Source organism: Heteronotia binoei, chromosome 18 (genome assembly GCF_032191835.1).
Source record: "Heteronotia binoei isolate CCM8104 ecotype False Entrance Well chromosome 18, APGP_CSIRO_Hbin_v1, whole genome shotgun sequence".
In the NCBI taxonomy this organism is placed as follows: domain Eukaryota; kingdom Metazoa; phylum Chordata; class Lepidosauria; order Squamata; family Gekkonidae; genus Heteronotia; species Heteronotia binoei.
Window position 1 is genome coordinate 5,135,594 of NC_083240.1, and position 15,092 is coordinate 5,150,685.

At 49.5% G+C, this 15,092-nt stretch overlaps 1 protein-coding gene across 7 annotated transcripts in view; it reads left to right on the forward strand.

Annotated features, from left to right (window-relative positions):
* The window catches only part of CASZ1 (castor zinc finger 1), a 141,381-nt gene that overhangs the window by 104,893 nt on the left and 21,396 nt on the right, over positions 1–15,092 (forward strand). For all 7 annotated transcript variants that reach the window (XM_060258922.1, XM_060258924.1, XM_060258921.1 and 4 more), the window contains 4 exons: positions 3,512–3,602; positions 7,667–7,831; positions 10,858–11,030; positions 11,593–12,458. In XM_060258922.1, coding sequence (XP_060114905.1) covers positions 3,512–3,602; positions 7,667–7,831; positions 10,858–11,030; positions 11,593–12,458 — 1,295 coding nt within the window. The remainder of the gene's footprint in view (positions 1–3,511; positions 3,603–7,666; positions 7,832–10,857; positions 11,031–11,592; positions 12,459–15,092) is intronic.

A 15,092-nucleotide genomic window follows, 5' to 3' on the forward strand; every position in this document is an offset into this window, starting at 1 on the left:
CATGCTAGTGGAAGTCACGCAGTCCGGCTTTCTTGGAGGTTCACTCGGCTCGTCTGTTTATTTTGACCTTTGCATCCTGCCTTTTTGGCCCCTGGAAGGCAACCAGTGTCAGGTGGGGGAGGAGTTCCTTCTCTCTGGAATTGTCCCATTTCTGCTCCAGCGAGGAAGCCGCTGACTTGCTCTCACTCTGCTCCATGCGTGATGTCATCTGATCAATGCTGCATAATCCCTGGGCAGAGGCCCCCTCCAGCCAACTTCCCATGCTTTCCTTTCAGGCTCCCCACACTCATGGTCAGGATGTGGAATGTTGCCCAGGAAAAAAAAAAGCATACGTTTTCCTCATAGGGCAGGAAGACATTCTAGCAGGCTGAGCAACACAGGCAGGCCCTGCAGTCTCCCTTGAACTTGATCCTGGGAGAGAGGTGCAAGCTTAGGTTTCCTCCTGCGTAAAGCAAGGATCTCGCTGCTGGAGGTCCAGAACAGGGGACCAGACTAATCAGCTGGCTAGGGCAAGAGGAGCAAAACCCAAGAGCCTCGAGTGCAGTGTCCCTGTGCTGTCAAGGCAAACTTTGGAAGTATGTAGAGGTCAGTCTGGTGCCAGGAGAACAGGGCATCCCGCAGCCTGTCCTCTGGTCTGAGGATGTGGTGCAACAGGAAGGGAAAAGGCTGCCCAGGGTTGCCACTTCAAGTCTGCTAAGTCCTAGCGCTCCATCAGCCAAGCAGAAGGGCGGGGAATCGGCCAAAGCTCTCTGGGCATATGGCTCATGTGGAGATGAGACACCAGAACTGTTGCAGCCATCTGCACCTGGAAGGAAAGAGTATGGCTTGGTTCCAAGTTAAGTGCTGCTTTTTAAGTTCATTGACTGCAACTGCAGAGACTGTGGGGCCTGCTTAACTGTCTCCCTCAAATCAGGAGGGCTTAAAGAAGTGCTAGGCCATTCCAGAAGGCACCCAAGCCCCTCAATCTGTCGTGGCTTCCCTGGAACCTAGAGAAATAAAGCAGCTGCATGGAGCTCTGAGCTGTGTCTCCAAGTGCAATCGAGCTTTTGCCAGGTGAGATGCAGATGTAAGCTGGGTTTCCTCCCCAGCCCCTTAAGGAGTTGTACTGAAGGGCCCTGAACATCCTATGTGGAACATCCTTAGCCCCCGTGACAGAACTACAATTCCCAGGGCTTGTGCCACTTCTCAGCTGAAGTGGAACAGTTGCCTGAGCGGCCATGAACTCATGCCCATTCTCCAGATCTTGCATTCTTTTGGAAGGACTTGCTCCTTTTGAAATGCAGACAGGCCCACAGCAGGCCCGTCCTCGCCGTTGCTAAAAGCCAGGCTTGCTACTGGCCTTTTTTTTCTGCCCCCCCCCCCTTGTTTTTCTGCTGCTGCTGCTCAGGTTTCTCAGTCACCTGTTCTGGTGCGATCTTGATTTCTTGCAGCAGTTCTCCACCCCACTCCCCCTTCCTCTTTTCTCCCCTGGGAAAGGCATGTCTGCTCCTGGCATCTGTCCCCTTCTCTCTTTGTGAATGCCAAGGCAAAGCAGCGATTTAATTTTTTAGCAGTATTTCTCTCTTCTGTCAATTAAGCCCCTTTTTGCTCTCCTAGAGGCCTGGCTGTCTCCACAGTTGACTTCTCTCTTCCTTGTACATACTGCAAATGCCTTATTTATTGCTGCCATTCTCCTCTGACGTCCTCCTCATTTCTGAAGCTCTCTGTCCTTTCCTGCCATCTGACTGGGGCCTGAACCTGAGCTTCCTCCTTAATTCTGAGGTCCTTTTTGATGCCTCGTCTCTCGGAGCCCTCACCACGGCCTGTAGTGCAGTGTGGCATTTGGAAGCCTGCAGCAGATGGTGATTTAGCACTCCGCGTTGCCCCTCGGAGCTCCCCTTCAATCTCTCCCAAAATTACTCCACAATATGCTCCATATAATTTGATAGTTGGTTTCCCCTGGCCCTTCCATGCTGTTGGCAGAATGTCCTCATTCTCTGCTCTTCTAAAGGCCTGCACACCATGAGCCCTCTTGCGGCCCTCCGCCTGCCCTTCGCTCTCCATTGCTCCTGCCCCTTCTCCTGCTTCCCACTGTCAGCACCCCAGTCCAAGGCACCCCCGGGTTGTCCTGATCCCACTCATGTTGGGCATTACAAGGAAGCCCAGCAGCCATAGCTGAAGTTCTGGCTGAGGGGCCAGCTAGCCCGACCAGTGAATGAAAGTGGCCCAGAGCCATTTCCTTCAGCCACTTGGTGGTTTTGGGGGTATTGGTTTGTGTCTGGAAGCAGGACTCCACACTCCGTGCCAGCTAAATTTCCAAGTAGCCCTTGAAGACAATCCCAGATTGGACACCTTTTGTGATCTAGCAATGACTCCAGAGTAGGCCTCAGGTGCACGTCTCACTCAGAGTACAGCTGCTCTCACTCACAGTACCCGAGCACATTTTTGGATGGGGATGGTATTTGCCTTCTTTATTTAGATTTTTAGCCCACCCTTCCCGTAGAACAAGCTCAGGGCGGGTTACATCACAAAAACAATCAACAGTAAAAAACTAATTTAAAATATATAAAATCTAAAACTACAGAGTGACAATAGAGACTAAAATGGTACGTTCTGCCTCACTGACACAGAATCTGCTATTAAAAAATTCTGCTTGCTGAATGCCTCAAGTTTCACTTCATTAAAAACCAAGCTTCTAGTCCTTAGGGATCTAATCTGGAAATCTCCATATCCATGCTTCACCTGTGTCAAGCCCTTCTATGCCGCAGAGATTCCAGAAACACCTTCATTGTTTGAAATCTAAATCTAGGTGGATAAATTGTACGCAGATACGTTTGATTTGTGTATTATATTCTGAGTGCAGAATTTGGGATTCCTAGTCAGGATTTTGGTGTAGTTGTGCATGTTACAGAAAGGGTGAGCGCACATTGAGTGTGCCAAGAACCCTGAACCTTCTTGATCCAAAGAGTCATGGCGCCTTAACTTCCTTCAACTTCCCCGCGGATAAGAGGAAAAGATCCCTGAGAGAAGACCCCTTGGGGAGCTCTTCTCCCTTATACTCTCCGCAGACCCAGACTGATTCGCTCTCATTATGACATGCATCCAATTTCCAGTATGCTGCTCTCCATGTTCTCAACACGTTCGAAGTAGAACGCATCCTGGCTCACCACAAGGGGTTAGGTCAGATGCCTGTCCACCCCGCCTCCACTTCTCATTGAGGTTTCCCCATGCACCATTCTTTAGGGGTCAGCACATCAACGGTATTTTATCGCTGTTGATGGAAGTTCTGGCTCTCGAAAGTGCGTTCTCTGAAAATCAGGTTGGTCTCTGAGGTACTCCCAGACTTGATACTAGCTCTCCTTCCGCAGGCAAACACATCTATACCTTCTGAAATGACATCGAGGGTGAGACTGACTTGACAATAATGTACATCTAATCCAAACAGGAAGAAAGAAGATAGCTGTGGTTGCTGCCCTTAAACATACGCCCATTTCCTTCACACTTCCTTTCTCCTTGTCTTTTCTCCTTTCAGGTTTTCAGGAAGCCAGCACTGCGGACATATTCACTGTGCGTACCAGTACCGGGAACATTATCACTGCCTTGACCCAGAGTGCAACTATCAGGTAAAAATAAAATGGCCAAGAGGACACAGGGCAGGCCTTGACCGACACTCTCTTCTTGACATGATTCCCCCACAGGCAGCAGGATCTTTTCACAGCCAGGGAAGACGCTTGAATGTGTTTTTCTTAAAGACAGCCCATCCTGCAATGAAGCCACCTCTGGTTGGCTGTCTTGGGGGCTTTTGCAGAGAGGATGTGATGTTGTGTACACTGCGGGCATGTTCCAAGATCCCTGTTTTCCATGTCCTGGGAAAACCTGTCAAATGTGGGGTTGGCAAGAGGTGCCAGACTAATTCATGTAAGGATCAGCAGCTGCCAGAAAGCCTTTGGACAATTTTATACCTTTTCTGCCTGTGGACAGCTGGTTGTGTGCAGTGGCATCCATGTGCAGCATTGAGTATTTTGTCATGCAATTGCCGGGGTACTTTTCCAGGTATCTACAGCAGCATCTTGCACATGGCAACCATCTCACACTGTCCCCTGCAGCAAGCAGAGGGTGGGATGTATGTGGGCACTCTGAACATCTTGCAAACATCCATCGTGGGCCTCATGGGTTTGCACCAGTTCAGCCATCAATACCCCTACAATGACAGCTTGTGGCAATGGCACCATATAACCCCACCTGTTAAAGTGTGATTGTGCTAATCCTTTTTCTTGCAAAAGGAAGGGGTTTTTTCCAGTTGCACCCTTCTTTATACAAGTGGGAATCAGCTTCATTTCTTTCATTCATTCATTCATTTAGACTTTTTATGCCGCACTCTCTGGGAAACGGGGCTCATGGCTTACAACACAGTAAAATTCCAATACAGTTTATAAGTTACAGTTAAAAATTTCAGAATTTAAAATATTAAGTATGCTTTTGACATTTAACACAGTCCTACCCATCTGAGGGTGAAAAGTCTGCAGGAGATATTGCAGCCTCCTAGGGGAGGGAGGCTGGGGTTGATGGGAAGGGGAGACCGCCAGGCTATGTTATAGCTGTTGCTGTCCTCACCAGAACGCCTGGCAGAACATCTCTGCCTTACATACTCTGCGGAAAGGTAGCAGATCCTGCAGGGCATGGATGTTACCCAGCAGAGAGTTCTCCCAGGTAGGGGCCAGAGCAGAAAAGGCCCTGGTTGAGGACAGCCAGATCTTTCTCGGGCCAGGGACCACCAGAAGATTCTTATCTCCTGAGCGTAAAGCTCTCCTGGGGGTACATTGGGAGAGGAAGTCGTGAAGGCACATGGGTCCCAGACTGTTAAGGGCAATAAAAGTCAAAACCAAAACCTTGAACCTGATCTGGTGCCAGAAATCGGTGATTAACATGTGGAATTCATTGCCACAGGGGGTGGTGGCGGCTACAGGCATAGCCAGCTTCAAGAGGGGATTGGATAAATTTATGGAGCAGAGGTCCATCAGTGGCTATTAGCCACAGCATATTGTTGGCTCTGTCTGGGGCAGTGATGCTCTGTATTCTTGGTGCTTGGGGGTGCGGGGGCAAAGGGAAAGGGCTTCTAGCCCCACTTGTGAACCTCCTTTTTTTGGCCACTGTGTGACATGGAGTGTTGGACTGGATGGGCCATTGGCCTGATCCAACATGGCTTTTCTTATGTTCTTAGTGCAGTGCAGCTCACGCAGCACAGGTTGAATGTGTGCCATGAGAGGGGTCCCAGTAAGGACCTGCAGAGCCGCATTCTGGATCAGTTGGAGCTTCCGGGTCAGTCTCAAGGGTAGGCCCATGTAGAGCAAATTACAGTAGTCTGTTCTGGAGTTGATTGTTGCATGGATTACCATGGCTAGTTCAGGGCGAGACAGGTAGGGAACTAGTTGCCTGACCTGACAAAGCTGGGAAAACGCCAGTCCAGCAACCTTTGTGATCTGGGCCTCCATTGAGAGGGAGACATCCCAGGTCACACCCAGGCTCTTGACCATCAATGCCAGTGTTAAAGGAGCTTCTCCATCGAGCTTCCCATAAATAAACTTAGCCAGCTGACGCCAGCCTGAATTTGGCCTGTGCGGTGAGGAATTTGCAAATGGAGCGGGTTGTTAATTCACCTCAACCTTAGCCTGGCCAGCCAAGCGATGTTACAGCCGCTGCCAAAGCAGAACACCCATGAGATGAGGAGCAGTCTTGGACCTGCTGTTTCCTGAGTGGTAGTGGTGGAGGAGGAAGGGCATAAGCCAGCCTGTAATGGCTGGGAGAGCTGCCAGGGCAGAATTGTCAAGTCAGATCCTGGTCCCATGCTGGGTTTGTTTACCCAGAGCTCTCTCTGTGGCTAGTCCGCTGTGCTGAGAGAGAGGAATTCCCAGGGACTGCTGCCGTTGGGTTTGGTGTCTGGCCCAGCCCGTGCCTTGGAGGAAGCAGCACAGTGACACCAGTCGCAAGCTCAGTTCTTCCAAGGATGGCAAGGCTGTAGGCTCCTGTCGATCAGTGCAGGGATGCGAGCAGAGACCAGTCTGTATTGGAAAGGAGATGCCTTGTCTGATGAGCCGGCTTCTAATCGCAGGCCTTGAAGCACAAGGAAAGCACAGAGAGAGAGAGAGAGAGAGAGAGAAAAGAGACTGTGGCAATGAAATCATGAGCTGCCCTGGCTTGGGAAGAGGGGGAGAAAATATGCTTGATCCCACAAGGGAACAAAGCTTTAGGCTGATTTTTTGCAAATGCAAATTATCCTGCAGGCGAGCTATATTTTTATAATGAACGGCGTTCAGTAATAAGTGGCCGCAAATTAAGGGTGATTGGCAACGGAATTCCTGTAATATAACGCCTCAGGGAAATCAGTGCTCGGGTCTTCTTTGGAGTTCCCATATAAATCCCAAAGTTTAATAAAAGCAATAGAAATAGATAAATTTGGGGGGGAGGGGTCAGTGGAGAAGCAAAATGTAGGGGGCAGCAACACATCATCGGTCTTTTAACAGGGGAAGAATTTAAATATTTAATTACAGGGGGTTAAACATACTATCACCATTTTAAAAAAGTGATTTCATGCAGCGTTTATCACCCCCTTTGCTTGGGAAAGTCGACACTTTGAGGCTTTGTTTTGTGTAGGCATTGTGCTATCTCCCTTGGTTGGGAAACAGAGAGAGAATGAAGTGAGTCTTGGAGAGATTTTGGTCTGGACCATAGACGGGCCAGTGAGGGTCAGTTTTTTGAAGGGCCTACCTTGGAGAGAAGACAAAGCCTTCCTGCCCCATCCTACTTTGGCCAGGCCTGTTCTTGTTTATTTGTTAAAACATTTCTGCCCTGTCCTTCTCCTCATCTGCAGTCACTGTAGACACCTGACAAGCCAACACAAGGCGGAAGGTGGGAGATAAGAAAACCAACCAGTCAGTTCTTGCCATAGTAAGCTCCCTTCCAGTTGCAGTCTCACGTTACAAAGACTCTTCTATCCACTGGGGCTTTTTTTGTAGCAGGAACTCCTTTGCATATTAGGCCACACACCCCGATGTAGCCAATCCTGCTGGAGCTTACAGTAAGCCCTGTACTAAGAGCCCTGTAAGCTGTCAAAGGACTGGCTACATCAGGAGGGTGTGGCCTAATATGCAAATGAGTTCCTGTTACAAAAAAGCCCTGCATCCACTTCCCTCAAGGCGTCCAGAGGACAGTGTTCACATCCATGTGATCCAGCAGCCCCTGTGACCAGGCCTAGGAAGCTGGGCATTTGGTTGGAAACTGTTTGTCTGGATAGGAAGAGTGTCATGTGGACGTCTCCAAGAATGGGAATTTGCAGTAAAAAAAAGCTGCGTCTCCCAACTTAGACTGTTTTCACACAAGACAATCACAACTTTCCTAGGATTTCCTGGGCTTGGAATTTGCAGCAGGAGAACTTCTTCAACTAGACTGAGTATTTAGCCTGAAACTGGCCCTCGTCTGCTTTCCATCCCACATTTACATTATTCACAAATGCATTCAAAGAGCATGAGATACCAAGGGGCAATTGTAAAAATATTCTTAGTGGTTATTTTAATGGCATGAGATAAGTTTGCTCCTGAGCATGTACAGAGGAGTCTTGGCCCGGAGATACCCACCATTCCCCTCCCCATGCTGGCACCTCTCACACTGTGCATCTCCCTCTTCCCACCAGAGATTCACCAGTAAGCAAGACGTGATCCGGCATTACAACATGCACAAGAAGCGTGACAACTCCCTTCAGCATGGTTTCATGCGTTTCAGCCCCCTGGACGACTGCAGCGTTTACTATCATGGCTGTCACCTGAATGGGAAAAGCACACACTACCACTGCATGCAGGTAACAAGGCCCAGCCTCGGAGTCCCCTTTTCCCATTGTGGGGAAAGGTCTAGGGATAGTCCCTCTAAGCTGTGGAGGCTTGGGAGCAAAACTTCTACATGGCGAGCTCCTGGCATTAAAGTTGTGAGCTCCTGCATAAATTAGCTTGCTCTGGAGCCGTTTTTCCTGAGCTACGACAAAAATGTGTGTGCCGGTGGCTAAAGAACTGTGAGCTAGCTCACACGAACTCAGCTTAGAGGGAACACTGCAAGGAGCTTCATCGAACGGTGTTCCCATGCGGTGCACAGCCACAGCGCTGCCAGAGAGCTGCCGTCCTCTGCTCAGCCCTGTGGAGCAGATGCATCGCAGTAGGGATTTATAATGGGATTCTAGCAGATCAGCTGCATTAAGAGGATGGCTCCTTCCAGCAAAGAATAGCACCGCAGCTCTGTCTGAGCAAAGAATTCCGGGTGGGATCAGGAGATTATCCAGAAGCACAGTTGAGCATAACATCATTGGTCTGGCTGCCGCAGGAGACCCTCGTTCTGATCCCTGTTGAGCCAGGAAGCCCAGAGGAAGAAACCCGAGGCATAATTTTTCTCTCTCTAACCATCCTGACAAGGTTTAGGAAGTATAACGAGAATGTTGTACTTTGATCAGTGCCATCGTCGGTAATCGATAATCTTCCATTTTCTGCAAAATGTCCCTGGAAGATTTGAAGGGTGTTTCCTCTGACAAGAGTCATGTTTAATTTTTTTTTTCTGGGGGTTGAAAAACCCACAAATTTGGAATAGAAAGCTGATATTTCCTGCTTTTAGGATCTCCTCTTAGTGACTCATTCAGGCAGATCCTTTGTCGAGTTGCAGCAGGTTCAAACTCTGGAGGTATCTCTCCAGGATGCTCCTTGCTTCCTCAAGCCAAACAGTCCCTCAGAGCGGCTGTTTTTCCCCTTGATATGCAGCCTCTCTGCGCAACGCCTGCCCTTTAGCGGTGGGCTTGTCCCTTTGTAGCCAGCTGCTAAGTCAATCAAATATTAATCACGGCCCGGTGTCAAAAGAAAAAGAGAGAGAGAGAGAGGTCAATTTTCTTAGGAGAGCTATAGGACAAGGGGGTGCTGGAAATTATGGTGTGGCTGTTTGCAGTTTCAGAGTCAGCTAGCTTGTAACCCCCACCATCTCTTGAAACCCTGAGATAATCGTTAAAAGACCTACCAGATGGGTCAGAAAGTCTCTAGGCTTTGTCTGGAAATGGCCAGATTGGTGCTCTTTGAAACATCAGTTAAGAGGGGGACATAGCATCTTAACCAGTCGCTTTGCACCTGAACTGTGAAAACAGCACCGTCTACCTATCGGCTCTTACATGTGAGAGGGTAGTTTGGCCCTGCGTATACTCATTTCCACCAAGTCAGTGATTTTTCAGACTCTGGTTTTCCTTGTAAACTGGTTGGGGATTTTGCAATGAGAGAATGTTGAACAGTCTTCAAGATAGTTTCAGAGCGTATCTGTGTTGGTCTGCAGTAGAACAGCAAGATTTGAGTTTACCTGCCCAGCTGATCTTCCTCAACAGGAAGTTGCGTGTTCTGGGATGGCCTTTCAGAGTTTGCTCAGGGTGCCCTAGAGGTCAAGCCTGCACCCTCCATGAGCTGAATGTCCATTCCTAGGGCATGAGGCCAGCCAGAACAGCAGAGCACTATTAGTTTGGACTGGATGTCCTTCTAGTCCAGTACCCTGTTTTACCCAATGGCCAATCAGAAGTTTCCAGGCACAAAGTGTCCTTCGCTGCAGTTGCCCCGGCACGTAGCCTCAGGTTGTGGAGCTTCCATTCGGCTTTCTTGGATGAAGCAGTAGGGTAGAAAGCTTGAAAACCATTGCGCCAAGCCCCATGACCAAGTTAAGAAAGGAGTGGGAACATTATGAATTCCCAATTTTAAAAAAAATACCTCTCAAACAACGTTATTTGTGCCATAGGCATTGTGAGGGCGTTTCCCCCGCCCTTTTATGTCCATAATTGGTGTGGACAAAATTCAGTTAGTTGTTTATACAAATGGACATTTTTCATGCTTTAACACAAAGAGCCCGATTGCAAATGATTCACTAGAAGGTTTTTGTTTAATTTTTTTGTTTTAACACCACACCGGGTCTGTCTTCTTTCAAGGTGTCAGTGTGGAAAGAAGCCCTTTTCTTTTGGAAATAGCTGCAGATCTCTCCTCGCTGCTCCCCACCGCCTCTTCTTTTTTCCCTTTTCTGGGTGTTTGTCAGATGTTTTGTTATTACCTCTGAATTGGCCCAAGTTGAACCGGGCAAGGGGGGGGCGGGGAAGTAGGAGGTGTTTTGGTTTGCTTCATTTCTGAGATGGTGCAGACGTTGGCACATGAGGCACAGAAGCGGGCGGGAGGGAACAAAGTACTCTCGGCAGGCACGGTGGCATTGTCGGATTCCACTGGAATTTTACTCAATATGGCAAATTCAGCCCCTTTACTCAGAGATGGGGGTGGGGAATGAGGTTTCAGCCATCTGCCTTTGTCGTATGCTACAGAGAGAGAGAGGTTTAAAATAAAGCAAATGGGAGAACTGGATCAGGGCGAAAGGGCACTGTATCCCTGTGACCAGGGTGACCAGACACAACAGACAGTTTCATTGTTGTACAAGGGAAGGAAATGCAGCAGCTGGGTACTGTGGACTTTCAGGCATTGGTGAGAAAAGCTGTCCTCCTACTCTTGCCTCCATGGCACCTTGCAGTTCTTCCCTTGGCTACGTTCTGATCTTGCTAGGATTTCCATGAATAAAAGGCTGTGAGCAGCCTGGCCTGTCAATAGGTCCACTTTGAATGGGCAACTCCATAATTTTAGGGCTCTTCCAGACCCTCCTGCCTGAGACATTTCTCTCTCAACAATGCTTTTTCTCTGGTATCTTGCATTTCTGCCCTGAGTAATAAATACACACTTCATGCCCTGGCAGTGAAGTTTCAGAAGCAATGCCATTTTTCTTAGATAGGCTCACAACATGCTCTCTCTCCTTTCTTTTCTTCCCCTCCCCTCCTTGTGCCAGGTGGGTTGTAACAAAGTCTATACCAGCACCTCTGACGTGATGACCCATGAAAACTTCCACAAGAAGAACACACAGCTCATTAACGATGGATTCCAGCGGTTCCGGGCCACCGAAGACTGTGGCACTGTGGAATGCCAATTCTACGGGCAGAAGACCACTCACTTTCATTGCAGGTTGGCCCTGTATATTTCCCCCACCCCCACCCCAAAAAAGGAGAAAAAGTCGACTTCGCTCTGTATATATTTTTCTCTGTATTTTGTGGGTGGTGTTTATGTTGTTCTCCAGGAATATGTTTTGGCTGGCTCTGGGAGAAGAGGAGGAAAGAATGTGGAGAGGCAAGACAGGGATGCTGGCAGGGGGGAGTAGTCATAAGTGAGGGCAGGAAAGCATGTCCTGCTGCTGACTTCAGGAAACCCTGTGCAGCCCAGCTGTAGCTCCTGAAATTCTAGTAGCCCAAGTCCCACTGAAGTGCAATTAAATGTGCAGCTGAATGTTTAAGTTCATAGGATTCTGGCAGGCCTTTATTAGTGGTTTGTTTTGACTGAGATAACCCCGTTTGGAATCCATAGGAAGCACTCTGTGTCACCAGCAAGCCCCTTACTGCAGGGGAGGGGGGCGTACACTTACGTGCTGGTTTCTGGGAGGGGGGTGTAAACGTATGTGCTCTCTGCCCTTTCACGGGAGAAGTGAGTGGACTGTTATCCCTTTCCTAAAACACCCTTTCCCCCCTTGTAGGCGACCTGGCTGTACGTTCACCTTCAAGAACAAGTGTGACATTGAGAAGCACAAGAGCTACCACATCAAGGACGATGCCTACGCCAAGGACGGCTTCAAGAAGTTCTACAAGTACGAGGAGTGCAAGTACGAGGGTTGCGTCTACAGCAAGGCCACCAACCACTTCCACTGCATCCGACCGGGCTGCGGCTTCACCTTCACCTCCACCAGCCAGATGACCTCACACAAGCGCAAGCACGAACGCCGGCACATCCGCAGCTCCGGGGTGCTGGGCTTGCCCGCCTCCCTCCTGGGAGCCAAGGACAACGAGCAGGAGGAGTCCAGCAACGATGACCTCATTGACTTCTCGGCCATGAGCTCGAAGAACTCCAGCCTGAGTGCCTCCCCCACCAGTCAGCAGTCTTCCGTCTCCTTGATCGTTCCGGGGGCACCCTCCACTGCAGCAGAGCTGGCCTCTTCTCAGACTGCCAGCAAGCCTGCCAACAGCCTGCCATCGGCCTCTAAGATCCCCGGCCTGCTCTCCCAAACCCTTCCCAGCAATATACCCTTGGCCTTGGCACTCTCCAACGCGGCGCTTCCTGGATCGGCGGGCTCCTATTTCCCCATCATCCCTAGCCGGGTTTCCACGCCGCTGCCTGCCAGCTCCGCTAGCTTGATAGCTGCTGGTCCGTCTAACACCAACCCAGCATCCTCTGCCAATTCCCCTTCCCAGGCCATCTCAGGTTCCAGCGAGGCAGTGGCCACCTCTCTGCCAACTCCGGGGGCATCCATAACAGAGAGGATCTCTGCCAGCAAAGGCTTGATCTCGCCCATGATGGCTAGGTTGGCTGCAGCAGCACTGAAGCCCTCTGTGGCTGTGGAAGCAGGTGAGTTCCTGCCTCTCCTCCCCACTGAACATGGGCAGGAGGTGCCACTGGGGGAGATTCTGATTGGCCAGGGATTTGTTCGGCCTGCAGAATGTAAGATTGGGAGCAGGGAAGAAGAATGGGGTAGTGTCTCTCAGGGAAGCAGCGACTGGATACCGGGAGCAGAAGCACCACACTGGTCGAGACTCCCGTACGGAACAGAGCTGGGAGGGAGACATGTTGATTCGAGGCAAGGGGGAGGAAAAGAACCTCCTGTTCTATTGACTGCTTTCCAGATCAGCTGCCAAGATAGAAAGCAGGTTTGGTTTGGAAACACACACAGTCTTTCCCAATCCTCTGCCATCCTTTCTCCCAGCCCCAAACCCCAGCTGCAGAGTTCCACCTTCTTGATGATGCATTAAGGAATGAGGGACCTGTGAGAACAAAGACCAGAGACCCTAGGGCAACACCAGTTGTTTGGCAAAGGAGATCGACAGGGCTGTTTTTAGGAGATCGACAGGAGATTCACACGGCTGTTTTTAGTTTGGCTTTCCTTTGTACCCTTAAAGGCTCCTCAATTCACAAATCTTGAGCAGCAGAAGACACTTAACTTTCTTTTTTTGATGCAGGGCCTACAATTTAGTTCAGCTTTGATGCAGTAAATCCCGTCAGGGGTGAATGCACTGGGGGGCGGGGAGTGAAACAGCCCCCTCCCTGATTTCTTTCCCAACTTGCTGTCCATCGATGCCCTCAATCTACCCTACTTTTGTAGGCTTTTAATAGTTCACAGTCAGCTGCAGTTTGGAGGTATTAGAAGAATATGCAACCAGTTCGCCATAGGTTGACATGAAAGGCCAAAAGATGAGCCATAAAATGCTGAGCAAATAAGATCTCAAGGGCCATCAGGAAAGACTGTGAAGCAAAATGATGGCGTTCTATCTAGCAGCTTCTCAGACCAGACACATACCTGTTTACTCTGCCGAGTAGAACTGCATCAAATGACTCCCTGGCTCACCCCTTCTGTTATTTCCACACGTCCACATGAGTGCTGGATCCTTGCCAGCTCCTTGTAAGCATCCACTTTAGTCCGTGGCTCTTTCTCCTGTGGTCTGCCATCCCGTCCTGTGTTCTCCAAGATTAGCTCCCTACTGGGCCTGCTGGGAATGGCTGCCTCGGTTGCCCTGGCTTTGTAGATCGGAGAGGCAGGCAGCTCTCTCCCGTCTCCCATCACCTGGCATCTTTCAGAAGCATCACAGCAGCAACGGGATGCCTCAGCAGCAAGATATGAAAGGCTCTCCTGCCAAGGCAGGCAGCTCCTTTCATTGCCAGCTTCTGTTGTGAGCCCAGCATATGTAGCCAAGCTGCTGGGCCGTTCCCAGTGCTCTTTTGACACTGCGAGTGTCAACGCATTCAAAGGAAGTGGTGAATTTCCCCAGATTTAGTTGGTTGTTCTAGCAGTTTGGGTCTCTCGTTTCTCTTGCCAAGTTGCCAGTTCTCTTCTCCGGAGGCGCTCCCAAGAGATTGAGGGCCTGTTTCTATCTAGCAGGGGTTCAGTAAATGATTTTGCGGTCCCCACACCCTGCTGCTCAACACTCACAACCACCTGGGTGGGGCACCTGAGTCGGCTAGTTCAGCATCCTTCAAAACTCCGTGGAAAGAAGGAAGCTGAAATTAAAGCCTGCCGAAGTTTTTTTTTAAAAACCCACCTTTTTATTCTTACCTGGATTATATTTAGCAGAGCCTATTCTTTCCTAAAATGGGGAAAGGTCATTGAAGGAACTATTTTTTCTTTATTTCTTTAATAAAATGCCACTTGCTGTCTGTGAAACGGTTTGCCATCAGCCGTAGCGCCTCCGGGTGAATTAATATTTTAGTCACTTGGGGATTGTGGATAAAAGCTCGGTGGACATGTTCCTGTCAGCAACTGTGCCTCTTGCCATCTTTTCATCCATTTCTGTGTTTCTCAACTTTGTGGGGCACTTCTGCCGCCGACCCCCCCCCCCCATCTGCGATTTTTGTAGGGTGGGAATTTTCTAGTAACAGATTTGGGGCAGGGGAGAGAAACCCAAACTGCACCTCCAGGGGGGGGAGAGAAGCACCCACTTGTCAGGGCGACATGATGGGCGAGAGGTCATGCAGTTTGAACCAATCTGATTGGCTGTCAGTTTCGATAGACCTGACACAGCAGATGTTCCTTTTGGGCATGCTCAGTGAGAAGGCCGGAGCGGTCGCCAAGGCAACGTCGAGATTGGGGAATGGAAAGGGGGCTTGACTAGCAGTCTAAAGCTGCCACATTGCCTCAGCATTAACAGAGTCTTTAATAAACGCTTAAGAGGCAGCCCCGCAAATTAGTTATGACAGTTTGTGCAGAGCATCCAATCCTCCCCTCGCTCCTTCCGCCCTTCTCCTTTAAAGGGCCCATAGCCTGGACAACTTTGACATAATTTTGCAATAATTATCACTTGAAGAATTTCCACGCTGGGGTGGACGTCAGAACCCATCACATCAAGCCAGTGATAAATGCTGACCAGCAATCCCAGACCTTTCCCTTCCATCCCCCAACTGCCTTTTTTTGTTTTCAAAAACTTTTCCAATTCATTATTTGTCATTCTCGATGCTGGTTGACTTCCTTTACTCCATTCACTTACTCAGTTC